This window comes from Stegodyphus dumicola, chromosome X1 (assembly GCF_044657685.1).
Source record: "Stegodyphus dumicola isolate Sdum_Otavi_A_Nest chromosome X1, ASM4465768v1".
Lineage (NCBI taxonomy): Eukaryota > Metazoa > Arthropoda > Arachnida > Araneae > Eresidae > Stegodyphus > Stegodyphus dumicola.
Window position 1 is genome coordinate 77,162,560 of NC_140780.1, and position 25,568 is coordinate 77,188,127.

Below are 25,568 nucleotides of genomic sequence, written 5' to 3' on the forward strand. Positions count from 1 at the left end.
TTTCTTCCTAAGCAGTCTAAGCTTACAGAGTTAATTATTATTCGAGAGCAAAATAAAAATTTTCACGGTAAGTGACATTTACGCTTGTCAAAATTAGGTCTAGATTTTGGATTCCACTAGGTAGACAAATTGCAAAATGAGTAACTAGGAAATGCTTAATTAGTCGAAAATACAGTTTGAAAACAGCTAAATAAATAACTAGCCAATTGCCCCAAAATAGAATTACAGAAAACCCTCCTTTTGCTGATTTTACTGGCTCAGTTTAGTAAAATCAGGAAAGGTACCTCAAAAGATTTACATAGTGTTTACGTGCACTATGCCTAGAGCTGTATACATTGAATTAATCACAAATATGTCAAAAAAACGTTTTATTTTGTCATTGAGGAAATTTTTGGCTAGGAGAGGAAATTGTAAAGTTATAATATTAGACAACGTTTAAGAGTTTCAGAGCTACTAATGAAAGTCAGAAAGAATTTGCAAAAATTATAGTAGATTCAAAATTAAAGAATTTCATACCAACAAACGGCCTAGCTTGAAAACATAATGCGCCTCACGCGCCTTGGTGAGGTGGGTTTCGTGAAAGGCTCATGAAAAGCATCAAAGAACCTTTACGAAAATTCTTGGAAAGGCCTCCTTGACTTTGAGAAAATGATGACTACTCTTCAGAAATTGAGTTAATTTTGAATCACATACCTCTTACATATGTCCACAATGAAGTAAAAGAGCGACCAAACTCTCACATCTGCCCATTTCTTGTTTCCAGGGCAGGACTACGTTTCTTTTCCTGTACATTTCGCCGACCTTTTTCAGGAATGAGCCATTTAACAGGAAGACTTTAACTAGGAGAATACTGTATCAGACTAAACTTTTGAAACAAATTTTGAAAACGTGGAAGGAGAATTATCTCCTACAACTGCGATCTGAGCACAGTTTTCTGAATCCATCTTCTGAAAGGAATCTTAGAAAGGGTGAGGATGTTATCGCTGGGGAGGTCGATTAAATGAAAACTATTATCGTCTCTTGAAATTATAGAAGACGTTTATAAACGTAAAGATGGGTATGTACGTTCATGTATGATTCTTACTACTCAAGGATTTTATCGAAAGCCAGTGAAATTGATCTATTTATTTCAAATTTAAAAGTTGCGCCTAATATTTGTTTCTGCCACATAGCATTAATTCGCAGTATAACACATAATTTTTTGATTTCGAAGGGGTGACTGCAGCACTTGATGATTCGAATACCAGCACTGCTAATTTCCTCTTACGAGAAGTAGAGAAGCCTTTGTTTAAGTATGTTTGTTTAACTGTGACGCCAAGAAATACAATTTTATTTCTTTTCGCCCATGTGTTACAACAATGTATTTATCTGTTATTTGTTAAAAGAATATAATGCGAAACACATATTTTTATTCACAGTTAAAGCTTAGACAGGTAAAGAATTAAATTCAGAAAAAAATTATGACTTATTAAAAGAAATGTTCTATAATTAAATATAGAAGTAACAATAAAGTAATATATTTTTGAAAAGAAAGGAAAAATAACACAATATAATTCTTTTTATCTACACATGTGTCATCTTAAATGTGAATTATAATTCCAAATTTGTGCTCAAAAATTATTATCTTGCTAACTTTATACTCAGTTCATGCCTTTTCTGAAACATTTTACAAAAGAATTCATTTCCTGAATCGAACAAAAAAATATGATCACAAAATTCGAATATTTAATTACAAAGATTTCTTCTCACTTTCTTAGATTTTTAAATTATTCCTCTTCAATGAAACAATAATGACAGTTTCTGAACTCATAAAGGAAGTTTTTTCATACAAGAAAGGAATGTCAACTCTAACAACTTTCATCATTACGAAATAAATTCTGAAACCATCGAACTCATGTTTTTCTTTTAAAGAAATCCACAAGCATTTACTTTCGGTATTTTTTCCTCTTTAATCACGGATTAAGACGTTCTTATAGCTGCCTTCTGACTCTTCTTAGAACTGGTCTTTCTTCCACTGGTGGAGATGGCTCTCTAACTCTTCTCCTTCGCCCTGGCACTTTTTTCTCACCTTCCTCTTCTGCTTTCTTTTCTTTCTCTGCTTCTTTTTTCTTTTCTTCTTCCGCCTTTTTCTCTTCTTCGGCCTTTCGTTCTTCTTCCGCCTTTCTTTCCTCTTCCGCTCTTCTTTCTTCTTCCGCTCTTCTTTCTTCTTCTGCTTTTCTTTCTTCATCCGCTTTTCTTTCTTCTTCCATTTTTCTTGCCTCTTCTGCCTTTCTTTCCTCTTCAGCCTTTCTGTCTTCTTCAGCCTGTTTTACTTTCCTCTGTTCGCTTTTGTCTTTTTTCTTTAATCTTTCTGGTTTAGGTTTGGAACTCGGCGTAACAGGTTCACTAACAGAGCTTTCTTCTTCTGTATCATTCCGATTAATATGTTTTGGTGGAGTTGGGGAACGAGATTCTTCTTTTTTATCTGGTTCGTCAAATGGTAGAGGGCTCGCTGCAGCAGTCGAAGAGGATTCTGCGGAATCCTGTTGTTTCAACAGGCGGGATTGTCTCTTTTCCTCAAAATTCACTGCAGCGTAATCTCCTCCGCTATCTTTTGGCTTTGAAGAATCCCCTGAAATTAGCCAAAATATTTGAATTAATGCAAGCAAATTAATTATTAATTTTCTTTTACAGAAAACGCAGAAATTAATGTTATTCATCATTTGTACTGTCATGTCAAAACATTCTGTTATAATATTAAAGCATGAAATAAAATTCTAATTTAAGGTTTTGACACTTTTAATTTTAAAGTATTTTAAATAATTTCAAGTCACCAAAAGTATACACAAATTTTAAAAAAATTCTACTTAATATCCGTTTCTACTTTATTAGCCATAAAAGGCAGACTTCCAGTTATTAACAGTAAGAACTGTGAAGAAACGTCCAAATAGTTTAATCTTTACTTTCTATTTAACTACAAATAGCTCTAAACGTTGTTCTTATTCATTTCCGCATGCATCGTAAAAACTGAAAATTAGTTCTGAAGAATATTCTTCAAAGAATTCTAGGCTGAAATCGTAGATAGATCTGTATCAGTAGTTCTCTGCTTGCAGTAATGATATAATTAAATTTTTAATACATATTCACAATCGAATGTCAGTTAAAATATCTTCAAAAATTAAATCAGCATAAACATTAAATACATCTGACTATCTTAACATAAGGCAAGTTAATATAAGACATATTATATTAGACAAAATAATCCATAATTAATGATTATTAAAATATTAATTCAATTAAATATCGAGTTAAAATTTCTAAATTTTCTCTATGTGGAGTGAGTATCTGATTATAGTATATGCGGTGCAGAAAAATCTAGACGATAGAAGAAATTATGATTGGAGTCAGAAATATGGGGAGAACATGAATCATATTTTTGCTCCTTTCGTTTACCTTCGACATCAATAATGACATTTTCAGGACTTGCATCTCCATTTTCTTCAGGAACAGTGGGGAAAACTCCTTTATTCCGAAAATCATTGTGAGGTTCAATATCGACTTCTACCAGGGATGGTTTATCTTCGTTCATAAGGCTTTGTCCATGCGATAACGCCCTTTTTGGGCCCTTCTCGGCGTCTACTTCGTTGCCTAAGTATGTGTTGTCTGAAGGAAGGCTCTGCGTTTTCCACGAATTCTTAAGTGCCACCTGGTCTTCTGGCTTTTCTGCGTCCCGGTTTAGTAGGCCGATGATAGCAGACTTGAAGGCTTCGCCTTTCGTTCGTGGGGGAGGCCTTGGTGGGGGAGCTGGAGGCTCGAGTAAACGGCTAGGAAGCTTAGGCTTTTCAACTTCGCGCCTTTAATAATAAAAAAAAAAAAAAAAAAAAAAAAAAAAAGATTTGAAGTTGGCTGTCTTATTAAACACACGTTTTTAAATAAAATATTCCTTGGCCTAACTGTGTCTGTTTTATCAGGAGAATAATACTCTGCAACCTTTAGGAAAAGTCACTTTTAAATTATAATGCTACCCCACTGTGTTTTAGGTAAGCTTGCAGCTCAAAGATATTACTCTAAATGTTTGTGCTCTTTTGAACAACAAATGTGTATTGCTACAGAATGACTACGATAGAACTAATGCTGTTTCGAGATTTCTGCAATAAAATATAATTCAGAGATCTTCCCAAAGTTTATACTGTATCTCAACGAGAACCTGGGAAATACATGAAGGTAATGATTAGCTAGTAATATTTTGGCTACCACTAGATACCTGTACAAGGCAAACAAGTTAAAAAAAATGATTTTAAATTAAATATGAATAGTATTTAAATTGCATTGCTGTAGAATACTAATCTTTAAATGTTATGTTATATAAAACGTTAATTCTTTTTTTGTAATGAAAGAAATGAGTAGGTAAAAGAGGAAAAGAATTTTCTGATAACAATTTTCATCAAAGTAACAGTATTGTCAAAAAGTAATAAAGTCTTAAAGAGCATCAATGTAATCCAACGGTTTGAAACATTTTTAATAAAAGATTTGAAGAAAGTGAGAGATTTCATTATGTATCCTGTAAAGTAGGATATAATTTTTGCTTTAAGTAATGTAAATGCGAATTAATTTCTCTCAGAAAATGCTCTATGTAATTATCTTATTTAAGATATACAGGGTGTCCGAGAAGTCCCCGTACGTCTAGGTTTGAGAATCACAGAGAAACGTTTTAGTGTAATTTTAGTTATACTATAATCTGTTGTGGTACTGACAATACTTCTTTCATGTACAAGCTATATTTTTTGACGAATGTGTAAACTAAAATTTTCATTTACATACGCTGCAAACGTGATAAATACCGGAGCTGCAAGAGAAGTAAACCATGCATCATGTGTGGATGCAACAGGACAGCACTCCAGCCCATTTTGCTGTTCAGGTGCTTACATGTAATGTAGTAGTATTACTTCAGGTGAACAAAAAATTTCCAGGCCGCTGGACTGGGCGTGGTTCTTCAGCATCATCCGCAATGAAACGGTCCTTACAAAGTAAGGCCTTCCAACACCAGGCATCTCAATGTGGGGAATAATCAAGTCACATGTCTCTCATCGTCGGTACAGGGCGAAAGTGTGGAGGAAGCCTTTCGAAAGATAAGCCCTCAAAAGCTCCGCAGCATGTCAAGGAGGGCATGGAGACGCACCCATCTCTAGAATTACGCTAAGGTAACTCTCTGTGATATTCAGACAAATGGTAAGGAAATTTCTTCGGCATCCTGTACAGTTTTTGAGTATCTTGAAGTAATTATTTATTAATTAATCTTTTATCCATGCTATAAAACTATTTAAATTATAGAAATGCTGCAACTAATGCAGACGAGATGTGTCGGCAACTGAATTTCCTTTGATCGAAGGATTCTAAACTCTTAATTATTAGTTTTAAAGTCTTACTCATTGTAAGATTCATCGAGTAGAGTAAGCTTCACCCAAAGTTAAGCTTTGATTTTATTTTATGTTTACTTCATTGAATACATATAAGATGGATTTCGAGTATCCTATGAGTAATTTTTCTAATTTATCGTAGCAAATAATATCCTAATAATTCTAGCTAATTATCCTTAAGCTGAACAGTTGAACTAATGAGGCACTTAAAAGCAAGTTCAAATACATTTAAAATTCGATTTACAGTAACTGAACTGGTTAGATGCTTATTTTTTTGTGATCTGCTTCAGGTGTAACGTGAATACAAGTATACTGGTCTGTAGAAATCCTCCAGAAATATAACACATCTGAGATAGATAGACCTAGAAAGCTTTCTCGTAAAAAAATATTTACCTTTCCGCATACAGCATGCATAAACACAGTTGTGGACTATGATGGTTTAGAACAACTTCGTACTGTTTATGAAGTATATCTTCATCAGCTCCCGCAACTGATGAAGATAGTTTTATTTAACCTTCAGAAAATAATCCTACAAAATTACTCACGTTAAGCGGATTCTTGAAGACCATTATTAAATTTATTGACATCATTTTATGAATTTAGAAGCTACTTCTTGTTTATATATTTTAATTAAGTTCATATCAAAAGCATTAAGAATTTTCTAATGATGATTAAAATAAATAATTTTTGATTAGCTAAATTCTTTCCACATCTTTTCATCAAGATATTCCGTGATTTTCATACAAAGACTCTTTTCAAGATTTTGTTCATAAAGTTCTAAAATGATAGCACTCTTTAGACATATGAATGTAATAAAGTAATTATCCCTGTTTCTGCTTGTGTGTCTGTGCATATATGCATGTGTATATACAGGATGGTTCAAAAATATATGTCAAAAATGCAAAGGTAGGTAGAGGGACCTGAATAAGCAGATTTCGTATACGAATGTGTGTGCGGTAATGCCGCATTAAAGCGCTAGCACGCAAAGCAGTAGGAATCACAGGAAACTGAAAAGACAAGTAAAGACAAAAGAAAAAAATACCATTTTACAATAGGTGCTCGAAAGAGCAGTTACCAAGAGAGATACAAGATTCACAGCGGTGGCGTGGATAGGCGTACGGTAGAAAAGACATCAGGCATGTCGAGCACATGTCCAGCAGTAACAAACAAGCGGGCTCCAAGATCTTCTGCAGATGGGACGGGAATCTCGTACACGAGGCTTTTAGTATGACCCCAAAGAAGAAATCCAAGCAGGTTAAATTAGAAGAACGTTGTGGCCAGGGAACTGGTCCGCCCCATCCGATCTAATGCTAGCCGTAGACAGCGTCCAGGTGATTCCCGACGTTCTGGCTGAAGTGAGCTGGGAATCTATCGTGCTGGAACCACATTCGTCTCCGAAAAGCTGGAGGAACATCGAACAAAATTTCAGCGAAGACCTCCTGTAGGAAGATGCTGTACATGTGGCCGGTTAAACGACTAGGTAGAATGTACGATCCTACTAAGTTATCGTGCACAATGTCTGTCCAAATATTAAGGGGAAACCTTTCTTGGTAGGCGTGTGTTATTGTGCCATGTGGGTTATCATGAGTCCACAGGTTAGAATTACGGATGTTAAACATACCCGTCCGCGTAAAGGTAGCCTCATCAGTGATGAAAACATTTGCAGAAAAAGTCTGATTGCCTGCAGTCTGCTGTAGGTACCAACGGACAAAGACGAGTCGTGGAAGATAATTATCAGGGGCCATTGCTTACATCCTCTGTAGATGATACGGATGCACTCCGTCTTCATGTAAAGTCCTCAAAACAGTTGCATGGCTCACACCTAACACACGTCCTTCAGCACTCGAACGTGATGGAGGATTATCACCTACTATGTTTAGTATTCTTTCTTCCACTGCAGGAATTCTGCGATATCTTCCAATGCTAGTATCACGCCTAGACGCATAAAACGATCCACTTATGCTTAACTCGATGAAAACGCTCAACTAGTCTACGATTTAGTGATTCCTATTCAGGAATTGCTCCTTGTACATCCTTTGAGCAGCTAATCCCTTTTATTGTGCAGCCCCATACATGAAATGCATGTTGACAAGTTCTGCATTTGGTGTAAAGATGCATGCTGCTCGAGATCCGTGCGGAAAATGAAGAATCCAGATTAAGGCAGCTATTTTATACGTCTCACTCGGCGCTCTCTTCCAGCTCAACGCGGCATTACCGCACACTTTAATATACGAAATCTGTTTATTTAGTCCCCTCTACTTGTCTTTAGATTTTTGACATACAGTTTTGAACCACCTTGTATATAAATACAATACAAAAGACATGTTCTAAAACCAATATTTAGTCATGCGCTGTAAACTATAACAGCTGGTGACAGTATTGAAAATACAAAAAACATTTAGATCCAATGCATATTCAAACTGTTGCATGCTAATATAAAACTAAAAAATGAAGCAGAATAGTAAAAAAAATATAATTGTAACGTGCACTCTAAGCTGCATGCCTTCCATGAAAAATAATAATTAAAAAATTATTAAAAAATACAATACTATTGCACATTTAGTATTTTGTACTTTTCGAGCATTTACGTACTTCGTTACTGATTTCACTTCTGGACTAGTATATTTATTCACAATGGTTTATTGCTTAAGCAAATAATTTTATTTTTTATTTTTATATTAGCATGCATCTGTTTCAATACGTAATGGATTTATTTTTTAAAAATTTTCATCATATATATATATATATGTGTGTGTGTGTGTGTGTGCGTGTGTAAGTTATATGAAAGACAATAACTAACAAATTACTAATTTAATTTGGCAGTAGCCCTTTTAATTCCTGATTTAATTTAGATAACTCCCCTTCAAATACCCTGTTCTGCGCCGCTTACGTCATTAAATTCTTCTGCTGTGCTCACAATGCTGTGTACTTTTATCCAATCACTATTTAAAACTGAAACAAAGGAGCCGAGCTTATAAATACCCCAGCTTCTCATACGGAGTCTCTTTTTAGATTATTCTCTCATATGCAGTCTTATTTCCTGTCTTCCCTCATCTAACTAGTATTTGTTGGCCTGTTTGCAGCTTTCATATTAAAATGGAATGTGCTTCATATAAATCTGTGCAGCTCCTGTAGCACCCATAGTGTTGTGTCAATCAAGAAAATATGTCTTAACAGATCTGTCATTGAGAAATAAAGTTTTGTTGGGATTATCCAGTTATTTGTGGTTTTCCAAACTTCAACCTAGTCACGACGCAATCTGCATGCATGCTGCTTTTATCACCATTCCGGTCGTGACTAAAAAATTAATTGGTGCCTTCTTCTGTAAAAATATTGGAAAATAAACAGCCGGGAAGACAAAGCCATCATAAGTTCCTTTCCAGGTATGTGTCATCGAAAAGTGTTTCTCCTTCAAAAAAATCTTTAAAAAAATATGATCATTTTTACAATTATATTATTATTGAAGTTACAAGTTTTAAATATTTAATGTGATAAAGCTTCCCAGTCTATTACAGTTAAATCCAAGTCAATGTACGAGAAAAGACGAAAGGAAAAAAATGGGCTACTGAAGTGATAGGCCAAGATCAGGCCTTTTCGTTGAAAAAGAGTCTTGTACGAAATTGCAATTCGACATATTTTTGCCATTGCTTTCGTGTTCATCGGCCTTAAAGTTAGCGTCACCGAATGCATCAAATATGTCATCGAGTAAATTAAGTTACCTTCCTCTATCACTGGTGTGAGATTGAAAAATGTACTTCAAGTGTGGTTGCGAGAAATTTGAGTTGCTTTTCTCGATGAGCATTTGTACACTGCTGGCCATTAAAGATGCAGCACCAGGAAGGAATGAGCTTAAGAACGTCAAAATCACATGAAAGGAAGAACATATATTGGGATATGCAGATGATTAGTACTTCAGCGCATTTAGATGACGCAGAAGGAAGAAATGGCATCTGAAGCACTGCACAAAAGAAAAGTTATACAGTGGATTTCTCATTCGGAAAGCGCTTTGTAAGGTCAGCGTTTGCTCAGAATATTATGTTATGCTTCGAATAATAAGAAGAAATGCTTACCAGCAAATGCCGGAATTCGATAGAAGCAGCATCGTTGCCTATAAAGAGTGTGGATTATCATTCCGTGATATCGCCCGTCACACTGGTCGACACCCAACTACTGTCACGCGAATATGAAATTAATGGGTTGCTGAGGGTGATACTGAACCGCATCCAGGATCTCAACGCCCTCCCATGACTAACGCCCGAGAGGACAGACATATTGTGAGGTCAGTCCTGCAAAACTGTACAACCATATCAAAGACATTAGTTAGGAAATGGGCATGTTTGAAGCAAGCCCATAATCCGCTCGTACGGTGCGTCGACGTTTACAGTAGCGTGGCCTATCAGCAGGATGTTCACAACTTCGGCTTTCCTTGACAATGCAGCCGGCGACTCTAGTGCGCCGAACAACAAAGCTGGATACACGAGTGGCACAATGTCGTCTTTTCAGACGAGTGCCGATTTTGCGTACAATATTCTGATGTCCGTTTACGGTCTGGAGGCTCCGTGGAGACCGCACGTCGCTTGCTTGCATTCGGTACGACATAGGGGCTCTGCACCTGGTGTGATAGTTTTGGCAGCCATTGGGTACATGACACGCACATCTCTAGTTCAAATCGACGGTAATTTGAACGCAGATCCTTACATTTCTGACATCGAGAACATTTCTGACATCGCCTATTTTCGAGGCCTGCCAAACGCCATCTTCCAACAAGATAATACAAGACCACATGTTGCACGTCGTGTTCTAGTCTTCCTCGATACCAAGGATATTCGATTACTGCCCTGGCCTGCACGGTCTCCAGATCTGTCACCCATTGAAAACATTTGGTCATGGATTGCTGAGAGACTGGCCCGTCACCCCTCTACAGCTAATACGTTGATAATATGTGGCATAGACTTGAATCAGCATGGAATGATTTGCCCGTTTCTGTCATCCAAGCTCAGTTCGACATCGTGCCTAACCGGGTGAGGGCCGTTTTAGCTGCCAGGGGTGGCAGCTGTTTCTACAAATTTCGCGCGCCTATAAAGACCTAAACTTCTTACAAATTTAATCATTTTGTCTTCATGCCATATTGTTTTTTTTAAGTACAATAAATACCTTTCTTTGCATTTGCTTTCCTTCGTGGTGTTGCAATTTTAATGGCCAGCAGGGTATCATAGATAACTTACTCAATAAGAAGGATTTAATGACATAAATGGTGCAGTACAGATTTTTCGAAGAGGATCTAAATTAAATCAGGAATTAAAAGGGCTACTGCTAAATTAAGTTATTAATTTGATAGTAATTGTTTTTTATATTTATATCTTACATATTCATACATATGTGGAAAAATGTGTTGCGTGTTTATATGCAGATACATGTGCATGTAATTATGCAACGTTAAATTAAAATATTGGAAATATTATCGATACATACGTACATACATATATATAGAGAGAGAGACAGAGAGAAAGTACCACAAAATATTTTATTTAAAAACATAATTATTCCAAATATTGCCGCGCAATATACTGCTGAAAATTGATTAGTATAGACGAAAGAAATTTACAACCAGTTTTACTTAAAGACCCCAAAAAGTGAAATTCAAAACCAATAAATTTCAAAATATCCTAAAAATATGCAAAATAAGAATTAAAGAAATGGGAAACTAAAACCTAAAAATTAAAAAGGCTGAAAAAAATGCCCAAACCAGAAAAAATATAAAAGAAGAGGAATTCAATCAAATCTGATATAACATTATACATAACACAAGAAGAGAATACATCACACTCAATTACTGTCCCCTTCAGCTTGAAAACTACTGCGTTTCTGTATTCAAAACAAGTCGATGAATTATTCTGAAGTATTTGATTAGAATAGTCAAAAAACGGTCTAATTTAATTCTTTTGCTTGATTTGGCATTGGAATTTTTACCTTGTGTCAAGGAGGACTTCAAAATTTTTAGATGAACTGTCATAATTGACGCCTCCCTACCGCGTATCTTCATGGTGTAGTTGGAAAGCACGTCCAGCTAGCATCGTAATGTCCGTAGTTCGAGTTCCAGAGAGGGCATTGCACATCTGCTTCGAAAGAAAATGCCTAATGGTCTCCACAGTCTGCCATTTAAACTGAATTATCTTTGAGTTAGATCAGTGGAAATAAAAATTCGAAGCCATAAAAAGGCATTCATGCTTCTCTACAAGCTTCTGTGAAACAAATATGTAACATAAACAAAATAAGTAAAATGAAATAAAATAATAAATAAATAAATAAAATAAAAATAAGGCTTGGGCTCAGACTTCAGTTTCGAGACCCCAAATCAAAATTTTCAATACATCAGCCGTGGTCCAAAAAGATTTGATTTAATTCCATTAACTTCGATTGCTCATCCTAAAGAATTATGACAGTTATTTCTACAAATGAATTAACCAAACTTTATATTTTGTTCAGCCGTATGCTAAAATCAGTTTAGAGTGTAATCTGTACAAAATTTAAACGCAGAGATTCAGTTCATAAAGCACCGTTACCAGTGAACGTCAGACAATCTTGATGTTCCAACAATGCTATTGTTTTATGTGGATGTATCTGAAAAACGGAACTAAATGAAAGAAAATTTCCACTCAGTGAGGTCTTAAAAATGCTATTAGAAAAGAATACCTCTGATCTCAATATTACATATTTTAAAACACAGTGGTACAGTGATCTCAATATTACATATTTAAAAACGGTCAAGGCACAGTGGACCAATATGTCAAAATAAAATGTCAAAGATAGTCCTGGTGGAGAAAAATCACTGTATTTTGACGTAAAACTGAAAACTTACAAAGCATCAAAAGTAATTCCTAAAACTCTTGGTTGCATTGCTTTTTTCTGTTATGAGAAGGATTCCTTAAAATCTGTAGCGGCACTAGAGTTCTCGGTTCTTCAATACGATTTAAATTGAGCTTCTTTTATTCAGTTTTTGAAATGTAGCTGAATAGTTTTTGAAATGTAGCTAATGAATATCAGACTGTGTGTACTCTCAAAATAAAAAAATATTCAGAACACACCAAAAGCCGAAAAATATTCAAAGGTGCGTAGAAGATTACTATTGCATAAGTTGATATATTTTTATCTGAAGTTCCATCGTTAAGTGTTTTTTAAATCCTTTTTTTCAGTCATGTTAATAATAGTGTTTCCAAGTCTCCCATCATTATCAATACACTCTAAAGTTAATTGCTTCATTATGTGGATTTCCCAATGTATACCATAAATAAGAATACCTTTTTCTTAGAGAAATCTCCACGAAGGCTTCATAAGCTTTGTTGTGATCAGGTAAGCCGCAGTGAGACAGCTGATCGGTGAGTTCAAATCGCAAAGAAAGGGTACATGGATATTTACTAGCTACATGGATATTTTCATAGTTTCCACCATGCATGACATGAATATGAGATATTTTTCTTAAGAAAGTCTTCCACGAAGATATCTCGCGTACTTTATCGTAATTTAAATAAACTAAACTTTCAGTGCGATATATTGCACATGAACTCCTTTAAATGACCATTATGTTCGTAGAAGCAATGATTATCAATAGCTCACTTTCCATCCATAATAAAAGATTTGGAATCCTCATACTACCAAATTAACTTAAATGTCTTGCGAAGACATGCGCATGCGCATGACCGTCAGTGAGCATCAACTGATCAGCTAGAATCGATGAGTTCATATCCTTTATTACCAGCGAAAAATACTATTCGAAATTTGTTATTAATTGCTGGTGGTCTAGTATTTTGGTCTTTACAATAATGTGGTCTAATACTTTTGACAAAAATTAATTTCAAGAAAATGTTTTTATAAAATGAAGTCTACGTTTTATTGTAAACTTTAATTCCCCCCTTGCCATGTTCATGAAAAATATAAAAGCAATTTTCAAGTAAGCATATTTATCTGGTAATATACGATTGGCCCTTAAGCATCCTATTTATGATAATTATACCGAATATCAAATAAAAATTTGCAGAGCATAGTATATGTCACAGGAATTCACTCCGTCAGCCGGCTCCTAACTCTTATATATGTTTGCAAAAAATATATTAAATTTTGCTTCACATATGAAATTTTAAACAAATGCTTCGAAAACATTGATACTAGCTAAAATTTTCATGTGTATTACTATAACAATTACCCCACAAAGGTTGCTTTCTTTAAAGAGAATCGGAGTTAAACCAAATGCAACAATCAAAAATGGAATTACAAATATTTCGTTAGGCACACAATAAAATCAATTATTTTTAATGACTCGCTATTATTTAATTACGTAAGAAAGTTAAAAAAATAAATTCTGAATAAAAAATTAAATCCACTTATTTTACCTCTTTTGCGTGTAGAGATAGAGTGCAACTAGGACGACAACAATCATTATTCCTGCGATAATCATTCCAAAGATTAAAGCTGAAAAATATACGCTACTATTAGCATGGTTTTTGTCCGAACATATCACAAATGTTGTTAAAGATAAACATGCATATAATAAATAATAAACCTAGATAAGGAAACGTATTAGAAACAGATGTTCAAAATGGAGTTATTTGAATCACAAAAAAGTAAGATCGACCGTTATCAATGAATAATGTCAGTTACTTATTATAATAAATATATACAATAATAAATAGCATTATTTGAATCATATGAGTTATAGCAAAAATTAAGGATGCGTTAAATTATAGAGTTGTTGGATGGCTTCGTTCAGTGTTTCTCCTATCAATATTTATATTAAAATGAAAAGTAGTTTATAGAAATGTTATATGATTTTCTATAACTGTATTCTTATTCTAAAACTTTTATTGTTCGTTTTTGAAATTTGATCAATTTTTTTTAATGATGTGAAAATGAAATGCCATGTCGTTAAAAATAAGCATTTTCGACATCTGCTTATCTTCATCTTCGGTCAAAGCTCCAAATCAACCAAAGCTGTCAAGACAATTGTGCTCTGTATGGGAAAGGCTTTATATGAAAGAACAACACAGAAATTGTTTTCTTGCTTCAAAGAGGGAAAATCCGATCTCACAGATTTATCCAAAAGCATTTGAGTCAATCAGTTATGGAACTGTCACCTGAGATGTGATTTTCTCGAGGCACCGTCTTCTATCACCTTCACTCAATGGGCAAAGCCCCAAAACTCAGTTGCATAGGTACTATAAACTCGGAGCGAAAGAAACCAATTCCAGACCTCCACTCTCGCCAAAGTTCGCTCGCTCAACACAAGCAGAAAACTCGAAGCGAAAGAAACCAATTTCAGAGCTCCACTCTTGCCAAAGTTCGCTCGCTCAACACAAGCAGAAATCTTTTCACCGCATCATCATCGGCGATGAAAACTGGTATTATAAAGCAAAGAATATGAAGCAAAGTAGTTGAATCCTAATAAGCAAAGAGCACCTCTAGGAATATAAAGCTTTTCCACACAAGAGGATGCTATGCATTTGTTGGGACTAGACAGGTTTAGAAAGGTGTGCATTAAGAAATGTTTGAAAAAATGAAACGGTTAAAGCAAAGCTTTACAATCAGCAAATGCAATGGCTAAACGAAGAAATCAAGTAGCAGTAACGCGATCGACGTCACGGTGTGCTACTTCAATACAATAACGTTCGCCCTCGCGTAACTTGTCTGACCATAACCGCTATTTCGTTGCTCACTTTAGAAGTCCTACATTCTGTCAATCTAGCGGCGTCAGATTATCACTTTTGCAATTGTTAGCAGACCATCTGCAAGACATTACTTTCAGTAATGATATGGAGCTGAAATTATGACTAGACATATTCTTCAATTCAAGAACCGGTGATTTTTATTTTCGAGAAAATGACATGCTAGTAGAAGGTTGGTAAGAAACAGCGAAAGGAAAGCTTATAAACTGATTCTTTAAAAGTTGTGAGAAAAATTACGATTAAAATAATTGGGGGGGGATGAAACGAACGAACTTATCTGGCAACCTAATATATTTATAAGATTAGAAGTGATAACTTAGTTGTCTTGCTTGGAAAACGTTACAATGAATAAAATGCTGAATAGTCCTTTTCTGTTGATTTCATAAAATATTTTCGTTACTTAAATTTTCTATTACTCTGAATAAATCATATTAAAATTATTGAGCAGGAAATCCTAAAAATGTATTATGAATGCATCAAATGGTGGGAGGTTATATTACGTACAGCTCATTCAAATCATTACTAACAGACTTACTTGCTCTCAGATTCTTACCTCCTCGATGTTGTATTATTGGTTGTTCCTTTTCTTCTAGTGATAAATTTCTGTGCTGTGCTCCGGGAGCTGAAAGAAACTAAGCTACATTAGCATATGGCTGTATTTTTCTATGCTTTTGGATGTTATTTAATAACCTATTGTAAAGATTATGTATAAATATATTTGTGTACATTATTTAATCAAATATTATCTCGTACTATAATTTCATGAAATGTGAAAATTCATCATTAAATGAAATATAAGAAGTGACAAAGCCTGACAGACAGCGTGAATTATTAATGTCTTGATAGCATAATATACCGAACATAATAAAACGTAACACCCGTAAAAAATGAAAAATATAACTAGGCATAAATGTTTCTGAAGTCTAAATATATTAATAATGTGTTTACAAGATAAAAAATGAAAGAATCTGCTTACTGTTTAAAACAAATCCCCCTTTTTATATCCTTTTTGCATTTTAAACATTTTTAAATATATATAGGAAGACGACTCTTTTTTAAGTAATATTGATAAGGGATGTATGTTATATTTCTTGAACTAAAAACTCGTTAAAGAAGTATCTAACCTCATTTAGTTGTAATGTGATGATAATATATGAGACAAGATAATTCATATTTCAGCGCTATTACTTACGCGCTTCACATCGAGCATCAGATTTGGTCCATTCGCCGTCTTCTGTGCATATAATGTAAGGATTTTTTCCGACCAATTTGTAATATTTTCTGCATTTCAATACACCCATGCTTCCCATGGTGTTTGACTGATTGAGTAACCTGTAAGTACCACCAAGAGATTTCTCGTCTGGAAGTGGACATCGGATCTCTAAGGAAAGAAAGAAACTAGTTAAAAGATTTTTGTGTTTTTCTTAATGTATATTATTATTTAGTAGGACATTAAATATTTCGTTCATCAACAGTGCCACAATACTCCATTTGTACTTTTCCCAGAAAATGCTGCTTTAAGTTATCTTAATTAACTTTTTACACATATTAGCTTAAGCTAAAATACATAGGATTGTTAATATCGATATATTTTCTGTAAAATAAATTTAGATTTTTGCTTAAATGAAAGCAAAATCGTAATTTGAATTTATACACATAAGCATCAAGCGTGTCATAACTGGAAATTATTACATGAAAACTTTCTGTTGGAATACAACATTATTACTGTAAATTTAATAGTTTTCGGTATTAAATAAATAATAAGTTGTTTAAATATTTTCTTGACGCTCACGAAAACGCTCATGCAAACAGCCCGTTCGTCTGAAATCGAACCCAGGTCAAACTGCCAGTATTCAGCGATTTTACGGCTCGGCCGCTGGTGGACCAATATTGGGTTAACTTCACGTGAAAAGAGAATCATTATTTCATCATAATTTTTATTGAATAAATTTAAACACAAATTTCATAAGTATGAATTTCTTTTTAACTATCATATAGTGTAAATTGAATAGTTGAATGCGCTTGTAATAAATTACACAAAAAATCGAAATCTGGTTCTATTGGCGTTGTCTAGAAGTGCATTTTACTTTCGGTATTCAATATATTTCTGAATTTTGTTTTTTATTACTATAAAGGTTGAAAATAATTTTTCGCTCAAATAAAATAGTGGAAGGGCGTTAAATCTTTCTGGTTTTGTTAGAAATTTCAGGATAATTTTAATGAAATTTTAATCAAGTATCATGTTTTCCTTACTGGCTGTTTAGTTTTCAGTATCGAGTCAGTTTAGTTATCAGTCATAACTAACTCTGAATTATAAATTAACAAGTAGAACTATGGAGAAAACGGAGCGATTGGCCCTCTGAGTTAGATAAAAGATTATAGAGACATTAGGTACTTTTTGGAAGCAGAAGAAGGGAAAAATGAGCAATGTCCTCGCCGAGAATCCAACCACGGACCTCTGGAATACGCGCCCAGCGTGCTGACCGCTACACTACGAAGGCATGCTAAGAAGGGGGGAGAAATACCTTATAAGATAATACTAGACATCCCAAGAAATAAACGCATTTTTACGTTTTATGAATAAAAACATAAGAAATGGACTCTTGGGCAGACAGACAGAAGAATGATTCTCTCTGATTGTTTCCTCACCTGCTTTGTTTACATCAGATTAAGAAGGATCCTACTAATAAAAACCGACTAAAATAAGTAATTACGCAGCTGGCCATTCAAATTGCTACATTAGGTAGGAAAGCAAATTGTAGAATCTTATTTAATGCACATATACAGTATTATGAATGGAAGACATAATTAAATTTGCATGTGATTTGGGGTACAAAGCGTGCAAAATTCAGGAACTACCACCTCCGGCAGTAACAATGAGTATAATCAGGATTGACATCGATTCGAACTAACCTTGGATGACAAGCAAGAGGCGTTCACACTGGGATTTATATGAGCTAACGGAGTCGTTCGGTTAACTCCGCTAAACGTGTAGTTCAGACTTTTCAACTGAAGAAAGAGTGCTTATTTTTACACAGTAGAGCAGGGTTGGCTGTGCCGGATGTTTTCGTTAGCTCAGATAAAAACCTAGTATGCATATGGATCTTCATGGCATATGGCTTCAACTCTATTCCAGACTTAATCAATCCTAGGCGCTTGCCAGTCTCTCGGAAATGATGACCAGATGTTCTCAGTGGGTGAGAAATTTAGAGAACGTGCTGGCCAAAGCAACAGTCGAACATCTTCTGTATCGAGGAAGGTCAAGACCACACGGGCAACGTGCAGTCGTGCATAATTTTGTTGAAAGATACCGTCATACTAGCCTCGAAAAGGCACAACCATGGGCTTTAACACATCAGAAGTGTAACTACGGTTGTCCATATTACCGGCTATAAAACCTAATCGGGAGGTGTACCCAAACGCACTCCATATCAGCGGGTCAGTTGCTTGCTTCGTATGATGATGACGAATGCACATTTACAACGTTTGCTCTCTTCGGTGCTTCCAACTGCGGATATGTCCACCATGATGCTGTGCGCAACCAGGTTCCTGTCTCAGGGTACGTGACGTGGCTGTGCTATTCCACAAAGCCAAGAAGACCAAAGCAGAATGTCTGTTCATTCGGGCGTTAGCGAACCGAAGACGCTGAGATCGTGCATGACGTTCAGTATGGAATTCTGGATCCATCGATTCCAAATTTGCCTGACAGTCATAGAATCCGATTAACACAAGCAGCAATGTCGCGAAACAATGAACAGAAGTCCCGACAGGTCACGATCCTGACGTGGTCGAATTCTGAGAAGTGCTGGTAGGAGATTCTCCTTCTTACATGAGGCATAACATTACTATTTACTTTCATACAAACAAACATCGTTCGAATGAGATTTCCAAATGAGAAAACCCATCTGTGAAATCTTCCCTTTGCTACATAATGTATAAGAAATTACTCATACCTGCCTTGTGCGTATGCGCTAGAATGCATCCCAGCGTGTAGTATCTTTCATGCAAATTTGGCGTTTTTTGCACGCCGCCTTCCTGGTGTACCAATTTTAATGGCCAACTGTGTACTTAGAATTATTATCAATAAAAATGGTGTAGAGTTATTTTAGATAACATCAAGAGTAGAAATAAAAAAAACATTTTATTTAATTGTTTTAGTTATTTACTATGTAAGGTATATTCCAATTTCATAACAGTTATTTTAATTTATTTGTGCTTTCCAATCGTTCTTTTTTTCAACTTACGACTCCCTACCAGAAGGAGTTTTTAAGAATCGCGTTGAATGCAAATGAATAAGATGTGGTACTTAAGAAAGGTTTAACTTACTTCGAGAGAGAAAGAGCTAGGAATCCTGAGTACCGCGTGTTTGCCTTCGGGCTAAGTCTTGTTAGAAGCTGTTACGCTTGGCCGTATATTACGTGCCTTTTGATAGTCGCCTTCTAGTTCTAAATTAAGGGCCAACTATGTTAGATTTGTGTTAGCTTCGACTAAGTATCTTAGTTAGTTATAGCTAGTTCTTATTTCTTATTTTTGAGTTTAAGCCCAAGTGGTTGCCTTAATGTAAGCCCATAAAAAGGGACCGACTTTTCATCTTATTTTGAATGAAATAAGGGTAGTTAACTCTTCTTGAGTTTACGATTCCTGTTATTTGAACTAACAGTTCAATAGGTTTATCGACATTTACTTTAGTAGAATAAGAGTGAGGAACTCTACAACTATATTGTACACACGGTACGTAAAATTTGTTTTTGAATTTTGATTTAAATTTGCGGATCCCCTGATAATCCGGACCATATAAAGGTTTTACCTTCTTAGCGAGATTGGGAATAATAGCAACTTACTGTACTTTTCATTACATTTGAAAAATAGCATAAATGTAATGAAAGAGTTGGTGAAAATGAAGTGCGCTAGAAATTTATTAAATGTCATGAAAGAGTTAGTATAAATGAAATATGTTAGCAATTTTAGAGGAAGGTTTTCCAGAAATATTTTGTTTCTGATATCAAATTAAATAAAGGGAGGCATTAGTCTACATTATGAAATAGTGCATTTTCAAAGTAAATTGTATTAAGTAAATTAACCAAGGTAGGATTTGCACTAGGAGATAGAAGTTGGCTTTACATAACACAGACGGCTGTTCACACGTACATTAAACTCGAGACCTGGAAGTAATAAACGTATTGAAGCAAATTTTTATGAAATTACCGTTGGTTATGCATAGACTAAGAGTGTGAAGAATATGTTTTGAAATCAGTACTGAAATATTTTTCTCCCAGGACAGGTAGAGAGAAGACTTCAGATACCATAGATTGCAGTTCTATTCTGTGAATTTTGGCATATATCCTATTAGTTTGTGAAAGCTTTGGCTCTTAATACGTTTTACAATTTAAAATTCTCTATCAAGATCATCACAAATTTTTTTCGAATTATTAGAAATCCAGTGAGAGTAACTGTAAGGTTTTATGTTCATTAACCTTTTTTTGTTTTGTTTCGTATGTACATTCATTTCCACTTCTGTCTGCTCCTATTAGGATGCAATCTAGTTAATGTATACAAACGCAGTGTTCTTGAGTTCAAGAAGAGAGTCCTTGGCAACCATCCGTGATCGGATTATTTCTCCTTGCTTCTAAATGACGTAAATGGCCTTTAGCCTTTCTAGCAATAATTGCTTTGTCAAAGACTGAGGGAGCGAATGAGGCTTCGTCAAAGGCTAAAGCCCCAAACTTAGTAGGAGTGTGTAACCTTGCATTTAATTTAATTTGACAGGAATATTTGTTTCCAAAAGTAACGGTTTTGGCTTTTATGTTCTTGGATATATCGTGTAACCGTCTGAACAGCAAATTAAGACATTTATTTTAAACCTTCATCTGAGTTTTTCTCTACTTTAGAAGTTAGGGAGGAACGATAAGACGTTTGAGTACCTTTACGGTTCAAGGCGTTGATAGTTAAGGTAGGGTGGAGCGGCATAAGTTCATTCAAAAATTCTTTCTTACCAAGGCATTTTGGAGTTCTCCCACTCCATGTTCCATCTTTCAGACATTGTCGTGCATGTAATCCGTCTAACCTGTAACCTTCATCACACACATAAGAGATTATGTCTCCCTCTAATAATACACTCCCTGAAGAAATGTCTTTTGTCTCCGTCTGGCTGTCCGTTATCTCAATACGACCGTGCTCTAGTTCCTCTAGTTCTTCGCAGATGATTGCTGCAGAAGTAAGATAAAAAATTAAGAGGAAATATTGTAAGTTACTTTAAATTTTAATTTTTAGATAACATTGTTTTGAGAAAAAGAGCATGTACTTAGTTTAGCGACATCGTTTCAATCCATATTCTTAAATCACTTACCTTATTTTTTTGATAAATATCTATATGATACGCCATATTCTGGATACATATATTTTTTTTTAGTCCCCACATGTGCAGCCTTGAAATAATTACCTGTTTTGTGTTATATACTTATGTGAAGTGCAGTGTAGTTTCTTTTAAATATATATCTGTTTTTGGTACGCACCTAAACTGAGTGCGAAATTCTTGAAATTCTCATCTGTTTATGTTAAATGTATATAGGTAATGCCATGTTCCGCTCTTAAAAATGTATCTCTGTTACATGAGGGTGCTGTTTGACATCAAATTCACAATGGCTTCTCCATATCAGTAAATGATACACATATGGTTCAAAGTTTGTAAGTCTACTAATCTGTTATCTCAAGATAAATGTTATCTTTACAATGTGGTATAGAAAGGTACTGAAACTTTTTAAGACAAGCTCTACATTCAGATATTTAGAATGAATTTATTTCTCCAAAACATAATATTAGAATTTAGACTGAAATTTGAGAAATTTTTATCCCTAATACATTTGATCTGCAAAATCAATGAAAGCATAAAAATGCTTAAAATCAAAACAGAAGAGAAACAAGCCAAAGTGAAACATAAAAGTAACAAAACAGCAACCTTATGTTGGGCGTAGATTTAGTCAAGAAACCTTACATTCTCTTTCTCCTCTTGGTACCTTCTTAGTACTTTCTCTTTCGCTTTACTGCTGTGTAGGATATAAATACGACCATTTGCGATCGTTGCTTTCTAGTCTTGCAGATTTCTTTGCTTCTGATGAAAAGCTACTTGTACCTGTTTGCCCTCGTAATAGACTGAGTTCTTGACTAAATCTACGCCAAGCCCAATATATTCATATACAAAAACTAAATTAATTGAAATTTCTTACATTTTTATGAAAAGTTTTAGAAACCAAAGAGGCCTATTTGTTAAATATTATATAAAATTAGTTAAATGGGATTTAGGAATAAACTATGAAAGTAACGTCAATTGCGTGCATACGGGCTCGTAAAAAATTGAATGCAGAAGTCCGATGAAAAGTGAATAAAATTTATTATTATCACAACAAATAAAACAAAATGTTTAAATTTCCTTAGATATTCGTACAATATTGCAATATCTGACAGTAGTTATATTTTAAACTACTAACACGTTTAACAACTTAATTCAAAACAGAGAAAGCTAATCCGATTTCACCTCGAATTCGCTACAATCATTAACAGCGATAAGTAAACAACTGAATTGAGATGCTTTCCTCCCGCTTTTATAAGCTTTTTAATCAGTACGAGAATATTCTAGTATTTTCTCGATTTTTCCGGAAACCAAAAGCGTACAATTACGAGACATCTATTTATTAAATGCGCGTGCTCCTGTATTTTTAATTTTTCCGGCGTAGCTTTCTCTTCAAATAAGTCTCGTGCTACATTGCACGGTAATATAAAACAGTTTTAATTAATTCTATTTAAAAATAGCTAAATCAATATAAAAACCGTAACAGTAAGAAGGAAGAAAAAAATTAACTGTAACGTGAATACATACGTTTACACGCAGGGGGCCTCCCAGACCACTGGCCTGAGCTTAGACAAGATCTATACTCTTGGCCTACGAGCTGATATCCTTTAATACATCCATAACTGACTTTATCATTTCTGTGTTCGTAAACTACAGAATAGAAATTGCGACTTGGCCTCCCGCAGTCATAGCCCGTATCTAAAATATGAGAGGTATGGGAAAACGTTATAAAAACAATAATATTCATGAATGTTATCATCAATACTCATGCATCGATTATATTTCCCTGTTTCGGTATTAATTTAAATCACAAAACAAATATTATAAAAAATAATAATAGAATAGAAATAGAATTTCCTTTCATTGCTGTTTTTCTGGCCAAATTAAAGAAACTTTTATCCAAGACTGCAGCGCAAAACACGTTACAGCTAGCATGTAATTTTCGCGTATTTAACTGACTTTTCATTTTCTAACTATTGTTTAAAAACTGCATTCTTTGCAACTCTGTAACAGCTAAAAATTTAAAAGAAATCTTGTACTTTATAATTGATATATTCTCGTCGACTTCAAAGCTAAAAATTTTATAGTTTTACAGGATTGGGTAACATAAACTATGAGAACTCTGCCTAAGACTTAACTCATCGCTATGCCTTTGAAATAGCTACAGAAACATGGGAAAGGTGTAAAAGACCCTTTTATTTAATTCAGATAAAAGTTTAACAGAAGGCATTGCTCGAGCTTGTACAACCAGCCAGCATTTATGATTTAACTCAAAATGTAAGAGAATTTAGATTAGACTAAGTTAATCGTATGTAGACCAAAAGGCTACACAGACAAAATATGCGCAAGTAGGCGTATCAAGCTTAATTGCGAGAATAACGGAATGCCGCAGAAAACCAGCTTTCAAGAGAATCAAGTAGCAAATGTGGCCTTCAGCAGGCGGAAGACACTCTGATTCTACCATCTGAAGCCCTCCTTTAAATACTCTCTCTTTCTACCTCATTTGAATACGCGCGATCAAGAAATTAGCATTTTGGCAGGCAAATGGAAAGAGAGAAAAATAGTAAAGGTAATTAAGATAACATAAATGGTTAGTAAAACTAAATGTATACTTTACAAATTTAATATTAACAATGTTTACCTAATATATTACCTTAATTACCATATATATAATTCTTTTATCTAAGTATAAAGTTTTAAGAATCCCCTCAATCCTTCATAGTTGTGGAGAAATTAAAAGAGATTACCTCACTGATTCGACAAATAATATGCTAGCTGTCAAAATGAGATTTGTATTTTGACTGAGAAAAAAATTAACAAAATTTTTCTTTTTGAAAATTGTTTCTTTGTTGACCATCTTAGAGTAAAAAAAAATGTTATAATTTTATTTCCAGGTTAAGATTATAACTTATTTTCTCCCTCCTTTCTGCATGCCTTCTTGGTGTAACGGTAGCACACTCGACGCGTATCCGAGAGGTCCAAGTTCGAGTCCTGGCGACTGCAATGCTCATTTTTCACGTCTCCTACATCAAAAATCCTAATGATTCTGCTGTGACGCCCGAACTAAAAGGTGTTGGATGATGATTCTTCACCCCCAGGATTTGGCTATCGGGTCCCCTAATGCCCAGTCGCCCTTTAAAAGGACGAATATATAAGGTATTTTCTCCCTTCTTTCTGCATGCCTTCATGGTGTAACGGTAGCACACCTGGCGTGTATTCGAGAGATCCAGGTTCATTCCCTCATTTTTCACGTCTCCTACATAAAAAATCCTAATGACTCTACAGTGACGCCCGAACTAAAAGGTGGTGGATGATGATTCTCCATAACCAGGATAAGGTAAGGTATTTTCTCCCTCTTTTCTGAGCGCTTTCGTGCTGTAACGATAGCACACTTAGCGCGTATTCGGGAGGTCCAGGTTCGAGTCCCGGTGAAGGCATTGCTCGTTTTTCATGTCTCCTGTTTTAAAATAACCTAATGACTCTACAAGACAACATCTATAAATTTAACTTAGTTATGCAAATCAGTTTATTTCCAACGTGAAATATTTAAAACCAAATCTATCACTAAACTTGAATGACGCAATTTTTTAATATGTCTTAATTTCTTATCATAGATTGAACAAACAATACATAGTATCTTCTAAAATCCTAGCTTGAAAATTCTGTCCCTTTACCTTTAATAACGGTTAGAAACTGAGTATTCGGGGAAGTTTCTTCCTCCCCCATGATTATTACTATAGATGAAAATAAACACTCAAATTTAAAATAAAATTACGTAGAATTTTATTAATATATGCATGCTTTATAGTACAAAATAAATATAAAATATAATTCAAAGATCCGTTACGACTTGCAAGGCTAAAGTAAATCTGATGTCTAACTACATATTTAACTAATGGGTATGAGGTATATCTCCTTTAAAAAATTCCTTGCGTTTCAAATTCAGTATTGCTATATGCTGATTTAACAATCATGTGACCCAAGAGCCTTCTAACCTTGATCAATTTTCTGTTCGCTTTTATCTTTTTAAAATTTGTTTTGTTTTAAAATATCATAAAAGAAAAAAAAATAAATAAAAATATAAAATATAAAAAAATTGTAAGTATAAAA

At 34.6% G+C, this 25,568-nt stretch overlaps 1 protein-coding gene across 1 annotated transcript in view; it reads right to left on the minus strand.

The window, feature by feature from the left end:
* Positions 1 to 1,389: 1,389 nt before the first annotated feature.
* The window catches only part of LOC118190826 (uncharacterized), a 68,028-nt gene continuing 43,849 nt past the window's right edge, over positions 1,390 to 25,568 (minus strand). The window contains exons 6-12 of the mRNA XM_035361607.2: positions 22,986 to 23,156; positions 21,106 to 21,318; positions 16,305 to 16,493; positions 15,666 to 15,734; positions 13,784 to 13,862; positions 3,433 to 3,833; positions 1,390 to 2,611 (exon numbers count right to left, since the gene is read on the minus strand). Coding sequence (XP_035217498.1) covers positions 1,971 to 2,611; positions 3,433 to 3,833; positions 13,784 to 13,862; positions 15,666 to 15,734; positions 16,305 to 16,493; positions 21,106 to 21,318; positions 22,986 to 23,156 — 1,763 coding nt within the window. The 3' untranslated portion in view covers positions 1,390 to 1,970. The remainder of the gene's footprint in view (positions 2,612 to 3,432; positions 3,834 to 13,783; positions 13,863 to 15,665; positions 15,735 to 16,304; positions 16,494 to 21,105; positions 21,319 to 22,985; positions 23,157 to 25,568) is intronic.